We start from the raw sequence: 19,158 nt of genomic DNA, 5'->3' as shown, positions 1-19,158 counted from the left end.
GTGTGATTTTTGTGGAATATTTGCAGTGCAGGAATTTGTTTGTCAGTTGAGACCGCATCACTTCTTGGCCGATTCAGAAGCATCTGCATGTATTTTTGGGCCAAAATACAAATCTACAGGTGAAGGGTTCCAACAAGAAATGCGTGGAGTTGGAGAATATGTGCCCACATTTGGAACATGCATTTCGGAGTGTGTTCAGAATAGATTTGAAATCAGTTAAGATCTAACTGCATAGCATTGTTTTTGAAGGAGGAGGTTAAGCTGGCTGCATGTAAGCCAAGAAGGGAGGTGTAATTGTAACTATTCAGACCTCTGAATGGTTGGTTATCATTGTGATAGCCAAAAAGCTATGGGAGAAATCAGCCTGTGCATTTATTTAAGTGCGCTCATCAAGGAGGTAATTGTTCACATGCTTCCTCTTCTTTCCATAATTGAGCTGTTACCAGTGTTAGCTGGATCCCAGTTCTTCACTACATTGGATTTGGCATTTGTATATTACCAGATTAGGTTGCATAAAGAATCCTCGGAATTAACGTCTTTTATTTTACCATTGGGAGGTGCTATAAATGCATGCAGATACCATTTAGTCTTTTTTCATCACTAGTGTTTCAAAGGGTGATGACTTTGATCTTGGGTGATATGGCAGGAGTGAAATATTAGAGTTGACATTCTAGTTTTTGGAGTTCTTGGGAACAGCACAATAAATAAGACTGCAGTGTGCTGAAGAGATTTTAGGAGTGTGGTTTAACGACTAGTGCAGACAAATGTCTAGTTTGGACAACTAGAGATAATGTGTCTAGTGCATACAGTGGGTGCCACTGGTATTAGCCTAAAACGGATCTGCTTTAATTTCTTTGGATGGTAGAAGTTATGGAAGGTCTGGTGGAAAGAGAGTCCTTACATGGAGTCATTGCTTAAAAGGAGTGTAATGTTTAAATAGTGTGAGGACCATGGGAGACAATTTCAGTTGGTTTAAAGCTGTATTGACAAAGCGCCGCTGTTGGCTTTTGGGGTAGTGGAAAAGGGTTAGACTCAGTCCTGGTGTTGTTGGAGTCAACCAAACAAAAGCCTTTGTTTCCAGGAGTGTGAGTGAACCAGAACTTAGTTATTTTGTGATTCAAAAGGATGCTCTTGCAGTCAGTTGGGCAATTTCGAAACTAACCATAAACTATTCAAAGAGATTTTTGGAAAAAATATACTTTTTGCAGTCTTACCATCCCCTTGGCAGCGGTATCTGGGCTCCACTAGTACACCTTTGCAGTTTAGCTTTGACCTGGTGTTAAAAACTCTGCTGCACACTTTGTTTTGGCTGGCAGTAGAGGAGCAGGATGTTTGTGTGTGTTGGTTGGAGGGGGGGGGGGGGTGGTCGGGGGGGGGGGGGTTGTTCTAGGCGAATGTGTCTGTTCACCGGGAGCTGCATTTTAGAAGAGGTATGGAAAAGGGAACCAACACTGGATAGCATCTCAAGAGGTACCCCTGTCTTGGCTGGCGGGTGGAGTGTTAACCATTCAAAAATTCCATATCTATTTGTGACTTAACTGTGAACTGGCTGCCCAGAATGCTCCTCCTCTTTTTTTTTTTTTTTTTTTCCCTAGAGGTACCCAATTAATTCCACCAGGGTCACGAGGAAACTAATAATAGAGCTTTCTTGTGATAGACATTTGGGAAAAGTAAAAATGAAGGAAAGCTTAAGGCTGGACTTTTGGTGGCTCCATCCGGATTTGGAGGGGAAGCATGCTGTGCGAGAATGTTGTAGAAGCGACAAAGTTCTTGAGATGTTTGAACCACCTGCACGTTGTCACTCAATTCAAAAGGGTCCGTGGGATGAAGCATTGTACTTGGATCTGCTGCGACCAGTGGCAGAGGAGTTGACTTCATTTTAATGGTTCTGGTGGAATTATTTCCAGGGTGGCCAGAGATACAGTGGATTAGTGTAATTAATATGACTAGTGTCAAGAAACTAGTCTAAGAGCATCGTCACCAATAAACATGTGCAGTGTTGCTCGGAGAATATGAAGAAGCATGTTTGGCTTTGCCCATTAGAAAGGGGCTACCAACCAGAGAATAATGGTCTGGTAAAGTCAGTCGGCCCACGTTGAAGGAAGAGATTTGGTTGACTAAGGTGAATAAATTAGAATGGAGCAAAGACCTAAGTGCCAGCATCATGTCATGCCTGATCGCACCCCATCAGACCACTGGGAAAACACCGTTTAAGGTTTCAGAGGAATAAACCCCAGTGGCAAATGTTTGCCTGGTTGGATGGCTTGTAAAAATATCTGTAGAGGACGAATGGAAAGAGATAGAAATTGCTTTGCAGAGGAAGGGCACCCAAGAGAAGATATTGAGTGTTTGGATTGGGGGAAAATTCAAGCACTTACAGGCAGAGGAGATAGTTACAATCATTGGCAAAGCCAGTCCGTGCCTTTAAAAAAATAAAAACTCAAGCCTTGGTTGGATAACAGACAATGAGGCGGTATGTGGCTGATGTAGGACACAGCAGTGGAAAGAGAAAGGGGATGGAGGGAGAAATATGTTGATTGCATTTGGCCGATTAGGGAGGCAGAGAAGCAATGAAAGGGTATAGAGCGGGGGTCTTCAAACAGGGGGGCCTCAAGTGATCCCAAGGGGGCGCCAGTCTCTGGCCAAAAGAAGCATTACACAGATTAGTGTTTTATTTTAAGCAAAAACATGTTATTGCATTTTTAAAAAGTTAACCGTACATAACTGCAATGTTAAATACATCTAAATATATTTAAACATTGCCATCTTTATAAAATATTTGTGAACATTTGAGGGGGGGCAATGATTTTTACTTTTCAACTGGGGGGGCGTGCCATTAAAAAGTTTGGAGACCACTGTTGTAGAGAGAGAATCAAAGAGGTTTGGAAGTAAAGGGGTGCTAAACGAAGAGAAATAAATATTTAAAAGACACTGGGAAAAGAGGAAGGGGACAAGAGTAGGCGCACACACAGGGCAGAAAGGAGGAGGAGGATGGGTCATGCTCTCACATGGATTCCTAAAAGTAAATTGCCACTGAAAATGAACAATAGTTGGGTGACCTCAGCAGTGAAAGGGTATAACTCATACAGTCAAAACACAGCGAGATCAAACTCCTGATGTACGGGACAAGCACAAGAATAGTAAGGCAACCATCAAAGAACCTAGATAGATTGTAAAGCTATTGACTTATGAGCATGGGGCTGACCCAAAACCCTCGCTTGAGTTTATGTTGACATTTTGGTAACCACGCTGTCTATAAGAAGACCTCAAATATGAGTGTTGAAAAGTAATAAAAACTAAGTTGTCAGCCAAAAAAAAATCAAAAATCACAGGAGTAAAGAAATTAGAGATTTTAGGCCAAGTAACCGGAGCTTACAAGGGGGGTGGTGGCGGCGCAGAACATTTTTGAAAACTGTAAAAACATTTGACAGCAAATACTGTAAGTCTTGGTTCTGGAAAGTATTGACTTAGCCAACATTTATTGCTATCCTAGATAGCCACCACAGACGTATGTGCCTTTGCGGTGGCTATCTTGGTGCACCATTTTGTTAAAATGAACAAGATGCATGAAACATTCTCCTTTCAGTTTGTTATGCATGTGGGAGCTCCAGTAAGAGTGAACCCATCATTTGCAACACAGGGGATTGCAAACCCAGAGGGGCTTAAACATAAACCAGTAATAGGTGTTTTGCCTTCCCAGCTTACCACAGCCATCGCATAACAACGCCTGGTCTCCACTCTGGTTTTTTCCACCATTAGGGTCGTGGATGTATTAATTGAAATAGCCACTCCTGTATTCTGACCTTCTGATCAAGTCCTATCAAATTCTAGTAGTTTCCCACGGGGTGCATTTGTAGTAGGTATAGCTCCCTAGTGAGTGAGCAAGTGTTCGATCCCGCTATATGATATTGGAACCTGTTGCGTCGTTCTACATTGTGGATATCCCTTTGCCCCTTTCCTACATATTTTACGGTCATTTTTACAACATAGCTTCATTTAAAGCAGTCACCTTGAATAACTCAAATTTCCCTCCACCCCACTTAGTTGTCTGTCTCTGCAACATTATTTAAGTAATAATTCTAGTTCTGGAATGTCCGGTCAGCTCACATTTTATCTTTTTGTTAGCTGCTGCATTGTTTTCTTTATTGAGATGTGCATATCTCGATCTTAGATCACAAGGAGGAACCAAGGTATTCAGATTGTTTGATCTTTATTCCCCCCCCCTCATGCGCCTTCAATAGGTCATCTGGTGACGAGTAACCCATCCGCCGAAATCAAAATCAGGCCCTTTATTTCACAGTAATGATTTATTGAACAATCTAGATGAAATCTTCTGCTTCTGAGACTTGTGAGAGCTGTGGACCTAGTGAATTGGTTTTTCACCAGTTCTCATCGCATGGTCACTTCAACAGGCCTTGCCCACTCCATGCTGGATGCTTTACTCATTGGGTCATGTCCACTCCATACTTGATTGGTTTGTCATTAGGCTCCTTTTGCTCCCTCCTTTGTGGGTTCCAGACAGTCCTATCTGTGAGCTTCCTCTGACTAGGCTAGTTTTCTCTTGCAGGTGATGTGCCGGTACCGCGGTGCCTGGAATGTGGACATCCGCCTACGCCCCGGTTTCCTTGGCGGCATTATGAAAGAGTCAGGTACGCTCCACAGATAAGAGCCTGGGTTAGGTCCATAGGTTTTTCAGTGGGATTGGTGGGTGGATGTAGGATCACTGTGCCTGCAGGCAAGGTTGCGATTTAACGGATCACATCAGTGATTATAATTATTGTGAGATCAAGACCACCCCACCTTTGACTTCTATTCTCTTTTTTTATGAGTAGGAAACCAGCCCCCAGCCTTGGTCCCTAATAAAGGTGTCTACATGGGCAAGGACCTTAAGCGACTCGCCAAGTACTTCCAGGTCCCACTACAAAGTCCCAAGGACTTCTTTGGCACGGTAATTAAGAAAGGTAAATCATATTATTTGCCTGTTGGCTTTTGCGTTGCTGTGTATTACCTGTTTCATCTGAGAGCAGTAGTTTGATGGTGTGGAACAACATTATTCTTGCCAGGTTGTCCCTTTAGATTCTGCACCCTGTGGTTTCTTCTTTGTTTCTCTTCATTCTTCAACCCTTGTCGCACTGTAATTGTGAGTTCTTACTTACCCCTAAAGATGTGCACTATGATTACACAATTATCATCAGCAGCATCTACACGTTTTGCATTGGTCGTTCCAAGTAGAAGTCTTTCCCACACCTCTTCACCTGCTTGACTCCTTCCTACTCCACAGGGAAACATATAGAAACAAAGGTTCTAAGCGAGAGAAGGAATCCAGAATAGTGAGGGGGAGGTTTGCACCAAGAAAGATGTCTGTCACTTGATAGACCTCTGCAAGGCACTGAAACATCATTGTCTGTGGGCCACTCTGACTGTTATGGGCCTCAACCAGTGCTTAATTTGTGCTTGTTGCTTCCGGTGCGGAGCACCAGCACTTAGTTTTGGAGGACGGTGCTTATTCTTCTGCCTCAAGCATTTGCTGCGAGCAGAAGACACATATGGGAAAGACGGAGGTAGGGAAAAACGTAAAAGCGTCACAAAGGGAGAAAGCTGCAGGAGTGAGCTGAAGGGGCAGGGAGTGGTTTGAAATGGATTGAAGAGGCCCGAGTAGGCTTCAGTATTACGCCGCCTCAGCATTCTGTGCTCGCACATTTAATTGCAACAGACGCGTGTTTAAGAGGAGGGCTTGGGCACCAGCACATTTTTATTTACAAATTAAGTACTGGCCTCAACCATACCAGTGATAAATGTGGCTTGAAACACAAATGTTAGAAGTAAAGTAGGAGCTTGTGATGCTAGAACTTACCATCATTAAACCAACAAGCTACCCTGTAAAAGGCAGCACCGTCTGGCTGAATTATACATTCACAAATTGTCACGTTTGTGTCACAATTAGATAAGACAGATAAGAGATCAGAAGTGAGTAGAAACCAACTGAGTTATTTACCGGATATGGGCCAAGAGAAAAGACAGAAAAGGTTGACATTTTGTCCTTTACAGTGGAACAACTGAACATGAATTCCTACCTCCTTTCGAGTTCCAAAGGATACACCCCTTTGGAAAACACCCCCCCTAGTGAGCACTTTTTTTTCACCACAAGCTGGCCAGACGAGTCCTTATTTCAGCTGAAAAGGATGATCTGTTTCCTCTTTAACTTTCACAAGATATACCTTTTGCTTGACTTCGCCCATGAAACTAGCATTAATCTGAAAAGGTTTTGTTACTCCTGCATTGCTGTGTACATGGGATATTCATTTTTAGTCTTCTGGCTCTTACTATCATGCTTGTCATCTTGCATGGAAAATTTAAACTATTTCATGATCCTGAAGACATGGAAAGATTCATGGAAACTTGACAATCATCAGGAGTGGACATTATCTCATCTGCTGTGGTGAACCTACTGGTTGCAATACTTTGGCGGGCGCTGATTTTGAGAAGGACTGAGTTGAGGGGAAGTGGCTGGAGAGGGTCACTGAGAGATGGGTGGCTAGAGAAAAGCAAAAGAATGGGATGGCAGACAGTGGCGGGTTTAAGTCTGGATTCCTTCGGAAAAGTTAGTAGAATGATTGCTCTGAGTGAGTTAGTCGCACATTCCCTCATCGATCCTGGATAGGTCAACTGTGCTTAGGATGACATTTTTGCCACATTTTCTTTGTATTACAGAATGCTCCATACTGGGTCCCAGAAGATTTCTTTTGGCAGATTGGTACTAGAATATGAATTCTACTCTGCTGTCTGACCTATTTACAGGCTTGCACTGGTCAGGCTATAAAAGGCATTCTCCCTACCCAGGGTTATTACCAGACAGTCCACGTGGTAAGCCATTGGGTATACTTCTATTGCTCAAACTGTTGGGCATATATGCCACAGGAACAGCTGTGTGCATATAGTCAGATAGGTCACGGGAGCAAAGAGGTACCTTCACTGTCTTTATGCAGGGAAGGTATGTAACACCTTCCCAGGAGCAAAGTCTGCAGAAAGCCTGAGAAGCAGTTATGAAATCAGTGTAATGGGGAAAAAAATAACAAAACAAAATCTTTTATCTTTAGGGTCTATGCTGGGGAATAGTGTGAAAGAGAAAGCATTCAAGACCTGGCACCTGACCAGTATTACAAGATTAGGGGACATTGATGAACGGGCTGAAAACTTTGCCTGGAATACAGGCAGAATTTAGTCTGATGCAAAATGAATCTTTCTGTTATCTACAAGTTTCTCATGTGCTCCGTGTATGGGGATTAGAGTAGAGTGGCCTACAGCCCCAGAGTGCTAAGACAGGAAATGAGATTTAGGGCGACTCTGATTTGTAAGTCTGTGCAGTATGCTGGACACCTTACAGGAATTTAAGAAACTGGTGGCTGGCGGCCTGAATCTATTTATGCAAGACTACGACTATCATATCCCAGTGATGCCAGAGTCCGCAATATACTCACATTTTCAGACTCGCCCAGTTAAAAATTCTACGTAGAGTATATTTCCATGAAACACCAATGTTAGCTATTAGGCTGCTCACTAGCCTAATCCGTTGATGATGCTAAAGGGATGAAGTTACCTTCTGCCACATGATTTGGGACTGTGTAGTTCAGCCGTTCGTGATAGTGTTGAAACCACACTATCATCCCAGCTTGGTACTACTGGGAATAAAAGGTTAAATGGCCATGGCCCAAAAACATTTAGGTCTGCTAACATTTTGACTTTAGATTAAATGTTACCTTGGGCAGACACCAGACCAGTTCCAATGCCTCTCCACGTGGTGGAGGTATATGGATTGGTATGGCCCCAAGAAGTCAGTGTACAAAGACTTGGGTGTCCTAAAAAGTGACGGATTTGGGTAATTGAAGAGATCTTTGATTTATAGCATGCTACAGTGAATATTAGGGTAGGCTGTTGAGTGGATGTTTATGCAGGGGGTGTGACACGTGGGAATTGGGAATATAGTTTCCCTTGAGGTGTTTCATATACTCGCCCTTTCATTTTCCAATCTTCATAACATAGAAGCAGCCAGAAAACAACATCCCGGAGGCACAGACTGAGTGGCAGGGAGCTTGCTGAGACATGTGATACTTTCGTCTTCAGAGCTCTCTCTGAGGGCGCTTACCATCTTTCATGGTAAAAGCAAACACTGCCCTTCTCACCACAGCCTTCACCCAGTCTCATTAGGGCTCAAGTAGCATTATACACTTTCCTAGAACGTTGGCTCTCCTAGCGTAGGGACCTTTAGCCCGGAAGTGTCTTTGATTATTTCACCTGCTTCCCTATGTATAATCGAAGAGATATGGGGATGTAAATCGGACTCACTGGCAGTACCATCTGTTGTACCGTCAGGCTCTAGCATAGATATGGACCACTGCTGCCGCTCTGTAAGCTGAATGAGGTGCCTAGAAGCAGAAAGCTTTTGGTCAAACCTATCAAATCACTCAGCGCCAACAATGGCCACAAGAAGGTATCCTGCTCTTTCTGGTGGGAGGCTAAAGCTGTCCTTTCCAAATGTGATGTCCAGGCACCATTGAATAAGCAGCATAATCAGACACTGTAGATCAGGGTCTCCAACAAGTAGCTCGCAAGCTACTGGGAGCTGTCCAGCAATCTAAAAGTAGCTCTCTTGTGTCCAGTCCGGCCTACTAAATTAGAAGCTTTTGCCTGACTTGAATTATTAAATGTATATCAAGATTGGAAAAAATTTGTATTTAATGAATTTCCAAAATATATTTAAAACTGATATTTGAGCGATGAAGCATATGGTTTTGGGGAGGTTTCTTACTCATATTTGTACCCTGATGCCAGGGGTATCTAAGTTATAGCTGTTATGTATTACCCACGTAAATGCATTCCAAGTTGACAAAGCTCTTTTTCAGTTAGAGCTGACCGTTCTGATTGATGCAGTTGTGATCATTGCGGTAAACTTTACATAAGGTAGCCACTTACATAATCTTATCTGATATGGTCACTACTACAACACTTCATGATTGTAGTAATTCTGGATGATTAAGCGTAAATAGCTTTCCTAAAAGAAAAGGCTGGAGACGCCTGCTGTAGATAAACCCTTAATAGAGCACTAAATTTGAGAAGAGAAAAGTAAAAAAAAAAGACTATGGGCCCGACTGAACTTGGTGGAGGGAATTACTCTATCACAAACATGACAGATACCCCCCGTATTGCAAGTTCCATAGGATCTAATGGAACTTGTAATATGGTGGACGGGATATCGGTCAAGTTTGTGATGCAGTAATCCCCTCCTCCAAGGTCGTAATCGGGGCTCTATATCTGTGGCCCACTACAAAGCTGCTTATGTGAATGGCGACGGCAGAGTTGACTGCAATTAAGGGCAGCAAAAATTGTGCCACTGACAATCTGTTTAATGGAAAAGGTGGAATTTAATCCAGAGTAGACTGTACCAGTCAGCTAGTGCAGCAGCATTTTCATTACAGATATCCTAACTAGCCATTGACAGATACCCCTATTGTTGAAAAGAAAAAATAATTTACACTGGTGTTGGTTGAAACGCCTCTTCATGCCCCTTGAAGACGTTCTTGTAAGACGTGCAGGGACTACAGTTTGCTCTGCCTTTGAATGTGAAAGGGGAAAAAAGTAGTTTTGGTCAGTTTGCTGCTGTTCCGGACTCTGCAGCCACAGCTCATGAGAAAAGCTGCCAACGTCCAACACAACACAGGGCTTTGCAAGTCTACTGGAGAAAACGTGCAGCTTCCTGACCCCTTTTCTCCTTTGAGGCAAGGACATGTCAACAAAGTAAAAGATGTGTAATGAGAGAAGCAAACAGAAAAAGTGCCTTGAGTGGGAACTACAGACTTAATAATCACAACACTGTCTCCCGGACACTCACACTACTAAGAAGTCTTTTCCTGGGACTCCAATACACAGAGTGTGAGTGCATTGATAGCAAGACAACATGGAGGTGGATGGATCGCATTGTGTCTTGGGCTATCCTTCTGCCTCACTTTGTCGAATATGTTTTCTCATTATATGCTTTATTTCTCTTCCAGGCAGTCTCCCTGCGATGCGCTTCATCACAGCTGTAGATATGGAGCAACCAGATTTCGTAGAGCCATTGTCTCGAGCGCTTTGGATGAGGATCTGGTCAAAGGTCGGTGTATTGCCTCAGTACTTCACCTAAAAACTCACCTCTCTGCATGCGGTCTACACTATCTCAGTTGGCTGGTAATGAAAATTGTAAACATTTTCTGTGAAGTGCTTTACCTTGAAGTGCCACAGTTTAGGGTAATTTCTGGTCTCACCTCAGTTCTCCCTTCCCTCATGTCAGACTAGGAGAGCTGGACCCAAAAGGCTCACCATGCCCAAAGATGTGCCTTTTAATGTTACCAATTATCTATAGCGTGATAACCTTCAATCAAACTAATTGACTTAAGATAACTCCAAGTTTCTAGGTTTGATGTAGCTCCGAAGGCCAAGAATCTAAACTATGACCCTTGCAGAAATGTTAAAATCTGCAGGACCACCTGCATTTCATGAGCTGGTAAAATTGGGTGGTTCTTTTTCAGTCATGACTTATACACTATGACTTCCAGGTTATTCTTTACATTGAACTACGGTAAGAACTGCAAAATAAGAGCAGGGCTGGAGATTTTGTTCAAATAACTGTCAGAAAGTGGGTTATTAACCGTGATGGAGCAGCTATAGGTTATACAAAACAGTTTGCCCCAGTCACAAATACGTGCCTGCTTCCCTTGGCACCTGCAAGTACTTGTTTATTTCCGTATCTCTTAGAGAGGAGTTATTTCTGTGAGGAGCTAGTCTCCTGGTATGGCCTATAGATCCTCACACAAACCTCTGGCGTGCTATTTTCTGGCTCCTCCATTTCTCTTCTGTTAGCTTTTCATGAAGACGCTTGTACTCCTTCTTTCTGCTACTTTATCCCTTTTGTCTTGACAGTAAAAATAAATCTTCCACGTGGGTGCACCAGCCATCTTCTCAGTTTTCAGGCATACAACTCGCACTTCAGGACCTCTCCGGTCAGGACGCATCAATACCAAAAACTTACCACGTGAACGTCAATTGTGAACAAAACTTTAATTTCACCTTAAAAGCCCCCTAATCCGAATTCATGGGCTGTGTAATACATTAACACATCTTAAGAGGCTATTCTCACAGAAAAACAATTTCTCTCACATTAAGAAAGTTATTGTATAAATGCATAAAGCCTCCCACCCCACAATACAGAGAAAAATTATAACAGTTAAAAAAACTCAAAATATTTTCCAGAAAACAAAATAAGCATAAGAATGGCATTATTGGTCCAGTCTGATCACTCCAAGGGAGACGTAGTGATTAACCCCACTGGCTATCTACCATGTTCCCCTGTCAAGTGAATCCTGTACATGAAAATACGTCAACGCGTTTCGGTGAGTTATACACCATGTTTCACCTTCTTCTGGACATCAACAAGAATATGAGCTCCTACAAGCATTCACACTCAACTCTGTGATTTGAAAAAAAAAAAGCTCGTGGATGTCCCCAGCCCTCACTTTTTAGTTGAAGTATTAGGGGTGTAAGGGGGGGGGGAGGGGTTGCCTTTTTCCAAACTCTTGCACAAAACCTTTTTATTATTGTATTCCTGGACTTTTAACGAGAAGCCACATTCTTCTTCCTTTTTAGATCAAGGTCTCTCTCCTTGATACCAATAGGCAGTTGTAGTGAGGTACCGTTGTCTTTACACCTACCACCTATAAGGCTTTTTAGGGTTTTGGACTCCTCCTTCGCATAGTCAACAAATATATTGGCTTTACTTCTCCTTTTGTTTCTAGGATTGTTCAGTTTTAGTGATCAGATGGCAAGGGCTTCCAACCTCTACTCCTTGTGCGTCTTCTAAACACCAGGGTTTCAGGCGTGGAAAAACCATCCTCTTGACGTGCCAACCATGCCCAACATGACAACACCCTTCATCAAAAGTTCACACAACCACCTGCAGATGCCAATACACACACCGACAAATGGCCACACATACGCATACCCTCAGGCTCCACATGAGACACTTCTGTACACTATCAAACACCCTAATGCACCATCAGAAATTCGTACACTACCAAGCACCTGTACACATTTAGCCAACCGATGCATAATCATATACCATCAGTTTGATGCCCATAATAAATTGACACACACACACAGCCCCCCCCCCCCTTCAACTCCCCCCCCTGCCTTCAGAAGCCCACATTGCTCAAGCATGCATACGGCCCACCACTCTTTTACTGTTTATGCAAACAATACCAGGGAGCCTTTAGTGCACACTTTACATATGATGAAACATATGAGAGGATACAAGAATACTCTCAATATTTTAAGTGGTAGCTTGTTTACAGTAGTGAAAAGGGCCTTGGAGCAGTTGTTGATTGTAACAAGACACGTGCCCAGACAGTCGCGGCTCGTGGTGCACGAAAGGGGCAGGATGGTACGTGTGTGGGGGGGGGGGGAAGGGGGGGGGGAGAATAAACATTTTTAATTATTTAATTAACCAGTCAGTCTGGAAGCCTGTGCATGCTTTCTCCAGCTGGGCAACTGTGTTGCTGGGCTGGAGAGAGCTTACAGCGCATGTGTGTTTGGCTGGCTCGTTAAGGAGTCCTATGCTAGCTGGCCCACCTCCCTCTCCACAGTAGAGACAGGATGCCAGGGCAAGTGTAAGGTGCTCAGGTCCTTCTTGGCTAACTTCGGTTTGCAACCCAAAAAGCCAGAAACAGGAGACCGATGGTCTGGAACTCTGGTTGCGTTTACAAACCGGGAAACAAGGCAGCTGATAGCTGCCAAAAAATGAGGAGGAAGGAGGCCCGAAACTGCTTCCTGCTACCACAGCACTGCACTGTCCACAAGAGCAAACAGGCAGCCAGGGGTAGTGCTGACAGCTGGAGAAACCCGTGAAATTCACTGAAAAAGTTAAAATTGAAGGAGTCAGTCCAACAATTGTTCACACAAAACGTAACTATATGACACAATGTACAATATCATGATTTACTTTTATAATATTTACTAATGGATGTCCAAGTTTTGAAGGGCATAAACACGAAAAGCTGCACTACAGCACACCAAGTAAAGTCATCCTCTGGCATCTAAAAAGTTAGTGAACATTTTGACATTTTCGTTAGTCTAAAGAAAATGTGAATATGACCAAAAACTTCTGTCACTGCAATAGACTCCTGTTGAACATTCTTACATACCAAAAGACACACAATCTACAATCTCAGTATTTTAATCTATATTGGTTCTATTTTGAGAAAAACCAGGTGTACAACTAAACATGTGTACACCAAAATATAAACAGGCTGTTGCATCATATAACATAATGACCTCTGTCTTCAATATAATATCATCAGTACCATTCCAAGCCAAAAAATATTCTGCAAATACCATTGCCATTTACTCCAGAGTCACACCAGCTACTTTACTTAACGCAACAGGATTTACACGCTCATAGACATGCTCGCTCTTATTAAGATTTTATTACAGAAATAGGAGTTTGGGGGTGGGGGGTATGAAGAGTGGGGAGGGTGTGTATTACCTATTGTTGGTTGCCACTAAGGTTTAGTTAATTCTACTGTGCCATAGAAGTTTTCTTTTTTGTGTTGCTAATAACTTTGGCACCGTAACCTTTCAAAAAAGGTCTACATTTTGACTAGATAGTGCGTGGAAAGTTTCCTGGGTGATTTGTCAAGTGTGTGTGCTAAAAAGAAGGGGGTTCCAAAACGCAAAATCCCTATGCATTTTTCGTAGACTTATTTAAGACATGCTCCCGCAAAAACTGCTGACCAGAAGTACACCATATTTTGCAGGAAGATAGATCTTGGGCCGCCGATTGTGCTCTTTGTGATTTGGTGGAACTCCATTCAGAGGACAGTTGAGTCTGCAAGAGGCTGTCGTGGGAGCCACCAATTTTTAAAAATGGAGCATTCTGATTGGCCCAGCTGTCTTTTTTTTTTTTTTTTTTTTTTTTTTTTTTCCCTCCCTTTGGGGCATCTCGCTCTCTCAGGAGTAAGCGCTCTGATTAGCTGGGAGTCACATGAGAGAAATGCTGCTGGCATCCATTACAGGACTCTGGGACCTAGTCCCCTGTCCTGACGTCAAAACGTAGAGGTAATATAAGATCAGGGGATGGGGTAGGGTCTGACTTTACTCCTCCTTGTTTTGAAAATGTCCTTCCCAGCCAAATGCAAGGCTGTAGTTGGTTAGCTTCAGAGCTATGACACTTTTTTTTTTTTCCTCTCTCTCTATGCTTGTGGACATAGTGTAATGGGGAAAGGGGGGGCATAAGGAGTACTGTTCCTGCTCTGTTGTTTATGATGAATTTTGAATGTTATCTGGACATCATGACCAATTAAATATATCTCTGGCCCATATGCATTATACACTCGCCATTTACCTAATCCCAGCAAAAACATTCACCAAATAAAGGAAAAGCCACTGTGCTATGGACATTAGCTAGAAATTGGTCTACTTTTGGTCTTCAAAGCGGTAGGTTATCTGGGGGGAAAACCCATGTTAAATTTAGAAATAATTAGGTCTTTTTGGGCACCTCGTATGACCACCTACCCATCTGACAACCTAGCCCAAATTTAGCATGCTCCAAGCATGCACTTTTAATTCCTTTTCCTCAAGTTTTGTGCAGTTGGCGGGGAAATGGGGAGCAAAGTTATCAGTAGCGCAAAATTGGAATTTGTCATGGAGTGTTATGTAGCCTTAAGTATATAGGTGCAGTGGCAGCTCTAAAAAAACAAAAAAAATGTGTGTGTAAATTTGCTTCTGGTAAATATGACCTTCAGATTTAAGAGTGATGTAGCTTTTTTGGATAGAGGCACAATAATCAGGGGTCACCAACGAGTAGCTCATGAGCTATTAGTGGCTCTTGAGCTACTCATAAGTAGCTCTCCTGTGTGTAGCCCAGCCTACAAAAACTCAAAAGTTTTAATATTTAAAACAAACATGTAAACTTGTCTGATGTAGTCCATATTAAAATTCTAATAATATTCCAGCTCTGGATAATTTTCATCAACCTAAGTAGCTGTTACTACAAAAAGGTTGGAGACCCCTCTTTGTGGAGGTACATATTGTTTTTCCAAGTGCTGAAAACTAAAAATCTTATCTCTGTTCCTCAGGATGAAGACATCACACAGCCAGATAGCATCCTACTTGTAAGTTCTGTGTTCTTTGTGTCTTACTCCAACTATGCTTTGCTAGTGGTTTCAGGTGGGGCTTCAGACCAAACCCACTGCATTATGATGGCTGTACTGTCTTTTTGGTTTAACATACCTTATCTATTTGTACCCTAACTGCTAAATTCAGCTGGGAAAGAGTGAATTGGGAGGTGTCTGGAATGGAGTTTGGCAGTAAAGTATGGCAGGCAGTGTGTGGCCAGAACAGGGGTGTGAAAGTTAAGTTGGCAAACCGTTTTGGTAGTTTGGGGGTGGGGGAATTCTGCACAGGATGGCTGGCTGGGAAACAATATGGAGGCAGTCGGCGGGGGGGGGGGGGGTCTTAGAACCGGGGACATGGTTGATGTCTGCTGAACTGCTCTTTTCCTTTTGCGGCTTCTGTGTTTATTTTAAATGACAAATAATTGCACTTTTTCCTTTTTTGCTGGTGTTCATTAGCCTATCATGAGAATGTTCTGCACTATGCAGAATGTTTATAGATTAAGCCATATTTAATGAACTTCTGATAGTTTGTCCATTTGTGAATATGAATGGCATAATTAAACTTTGACTGCCAGTTAGTTTGTTAGTTCAAGGCAGAAACATTTTGTTGAACCCTTTGCCTGCCCGGGTGGCATAAATAAACCTGATGAAGCTATTCCCCAGGAGGTAGGTAGGGGTGGGTGGGGTAGGGGTGTGTGTGTGTATATGTGTGTGTGTGTATATATATATATATATATATATTTTTTTTTTAATTATTATTTTTATACATCTTCTTAATGTCTTTATTGCTTTTCAGTCTTAATGGCTTTACCGCTGTTCAAAGAACCAGCCCAAAATGTTACCAAAAAACGTAATCTACCTAGGGAGGTCCTGTCAAGGTTTTTTCTAATTTGTCCAGCGGGGTTGTGGTATAAAAAAGTGGTGGTGGCTCTCAGAAGCACCATTTCCCATTTTAATTTTGATTGGGATTCTTTGCTCTCTGACACAGGAAAAAAAACACAAATGTGACACAAAGGTAGAACTTTACTCTAGGATTGTGTAAATCTTTCAGTAGTCTTTTAGATATTGTCATTTAAAAAGGTACTTGTCGTGGGCATAAAATAGTTATATTTTACATATCTTTGAACTGTATATCTGCAGAAGATCTACGACTGATAATGTCAACTTCCAGTTCCAAAATTTTAAGACATGAAAAAACTTAAATCTGATTGGCTGAGAGAGATTTTTCTCCTCCCAATCATTTGGGTACCATGGTTTCCAAAAAAGATTGAAACAGTCTCATTGGCTGGCCTCAATCAACCTCAGGAGAAAACGTTGTAGTGACCATTACAAGACACAGGAACTCTGTCCCTACATACTAAAAAAGAAGGGTCATGTAAGAGGACAGTGTGAGTACACCCAGACTCCTAGGGGTCATTCTAAAGGGAGCAAGGACCCAGTGTTGGTACTGTAGTACTTGAGAGCTTCCAGTGACAACAGGGCAATCTTCACAAACTCATGGTACTCCCTGCGGCCGCGCCCCCATTCGCCGCTCCCTCCCGCCTCCCAGCTGCTCCTCCCTCCCCCCTCCCTTCTTAATGGCTGGCGCTGCGTGGCCGCGCAGCGGGCGCGCCGCTGGCACGCTAGGGGCAAGCCTGTCCGCGCCTGGACCGCGCCCAGCGCCACCCCCACTGGTCCTCACACCCCCCGCAACCCCTGCCTCCGTTACTCGGCCAGCGAACTCCACACCCTCAACCCTGGCCCCTCCACAGAGTTCTTCCAGGCCACCCCGAAGCACACCAAAGGACCTTTCTCCTGCCGCACCTGCAAGTTCTCCTGCAACAGAACAACGAAGCCAGCAACAACCAACACCAACCACCTCCACTGCATTCTCCTCAACACTCGCTCCGCACGAAAACACGCCATCGAGCTCTGGGACCTGCTCGACACCACCGCCCCAGACGTGGCCTTCCTGACTGAAACCTGGTGGAACGACTCCTCGGCCCCTGACATCGCCATCGCCATCCCTGACAGATACAAGATCACCAGAAGAGATCGCACCAACGGAATCGGCGGAGGAATAGCCATCGCCCACAAATCTTCCCTCAAGATCCTCACCCACACGGACGACACCCTCAAGTCAGCCAAACACCTCCACTTCCAGATTCACACGGACCCCAACACCACCCTCAGAGGAACCCTCATATACCGTCCGCCAGGACCAAGAGCCCCCTTCAGCGACACCGTCTCCGACCTCGCAAGCACCCACGCCCTCGCCTCTCCAGACTACATCCTCCTGGGAGATCTCAACTTCCACCTGGAGAACAACAATGACGCCAACACCGCATCACTGACCACCAACCTCTCCAACCTCGGACTCCGCCAACTGGTCAACACTCCCACCCACATCGCAGGACACACCCTTGACCCACTCTTCACTTCAAGCAACCACATCTCTTTCAGCCACACCTCCGAACTTCATTGGACTGACCATCACTGCGTACACTTCACCTTCAAGAAAAACACCGAACACCACCGCACCCCTCTACCGCCTCACCGCCGCTGGGGAAAAGTCACCAAAGAACAACTAGCCAGCACCCTCGCCAAAAACCCACCGACCCGGACTCCACCGCCATCAACCTCCATCAATGGATCCTCAACTGCTCCAACATCCTAGCTCCACTCAAGAGACCCACTGCCAACCAAGATAAGAAAAAAACAGCCTGGTTCACAGACGAACCGACCACCTCCAAACGCACCTGCCAGAAACTCAAGAAAAAATGGATCCTTGAGCGTACACCCGACAAACTTGCCAACCTCAAGGAAGCCAACCGCGGACACCACCAACTGATCCGACTCGCCAAGCGCTCCCACTTCACAGAACGCCTCAATAACAACGCTCACGACTGCAAAGAACTATTCTGCATCGTGAAGGAACTTTCCAACCCCAACGCCAACGACGTCCCTCCTTCCCAGGAACTCTGCGACGAGCTCTCCACCTTCTTCTACCAGAAAATCGCAACCATCAACGACCGCTTCAACACCTCACCTCCGCCGGACCCCACCCCCAACAACTCCTCCCACGCCTACCGCATCACCACCTGGACTCAAATAGACGGCGCCGAAACACGAAAAACCATGAACTCCATTCACTCAGGATCTCCCGCTGACCCCTGCCCACATCACGTGTTCAACAAAGCCGACGCCACCATTGCCCCCAAACTCCGCAAGATCATCAACCTCTCCTTCAACACCGCCACTTTCCCGGACAGCTGGAAGCACGCAGAAATCCAACCCCTCCTCAAGAAACCCAAGGCTGACCTCCACGATCTCAAAAACTTCCGTCCGATCTCCCTCCTCCCTTTCCCAGCGAAAGTCATCGAGAAGATCGTCAACGCACAACTCGCCCACTTCCTAGAAGACAACGCCATCCTAGACCCCTCTCAATCTGGTTTCAGACGAAGCCACAGCACTGAGACCGCACTCCTCGCCGCCACAGATGACATCAGACAACAAATGGACAACGGCGAAACCTCAGCCCTGATCCTCTTAGACCTATCAGCCGCTTTCGATACAGTCCGCCACCGCACCCTACTAAACCGTCTCCACGAGGCCGGCATCCAAGACAAAGCCCTCAACTGGATCTCATCCTTTCTCTCCGACAGAACTCCGAGAGTCCGACTCTCACCCTTCCGCTCCAAAGCCACCAACCTCATCTGCGGCATCCCCCAAGGCTCCTCACTCAGCCCAACGTTGTTCAACGTCTACATGGCCCCCCTCGCACAACTGGCCCGCCAACACAACCTCAGCATCATCTCCTACGCCGACGACACCCAACTCGTCCTCTCCCTGACCAAAGATCCTCTCACGGCCAAAACCAACCTCCACGAGGGACTGAAATCCATCGCCGAGTGGATGAGCAACAGCCGCCTGAAACTCAACTCCAACAAGACGGAAGTCCTCATCCTCGGGCGCACCC

At 44.5% G+C, this 19,158-nt stretch overlaps 1 protein-coding gene across 3 annotated transcripts in view; it reads left to right on the top strand.

The window, feature by feature from the left end:
* GSTK1 (glutathione S-transferase kappa 1) overlaps window positions 1-19,158 on the top strand; it is a 112,806-nt gene that overhangs the window by 17,355 nt on the left and 76,293 nt on the right. For all 3 annotated transcript variants that reach the window (XM_069242949.1, XM_069242950.1, XM_069242951.1), the window contains exons 2-5: window positions 4,568-4,649; window positions 4,833-4,961; window positions 10,047-10,147; window positions 15,162-15,197. In XM_069242949.1, the coding sequence (XP_069099050.1) occupies window positions 4,568-4,649; window positions 4,833-4,961; window positions 10,047-10,147; window positions 15,162-15,197 (348 nt within the window). The remainder of the gene's footprint in view (window positions 1-4,567; window positions 4,650-4,832; window positions 4,962-10,046; window positions 10,148-15,161; window positions 15,198-19,158) is intronic.

Source organism: Pleurodeles waltl, chromosome 7 (assembly GCF_031143425.1).
Source record: "Pleurodeles waltl isolate 20211129_DDA chromosome 7, aPleWal1.hap1.20221129, whole genome shotgun sequence".
Taxonomy (NCBI): domain Eukaryota; kingdom Metazoa; phylum Chordata; class Amphibia; order Caudata; family Salamandridae; genus Pleurodeles; species Pleurodeles waltl.
Note: the sequence above shows the minus strand (reverse complement) of the source record. Positions and strands in the feature narration are given on the sequence as shown.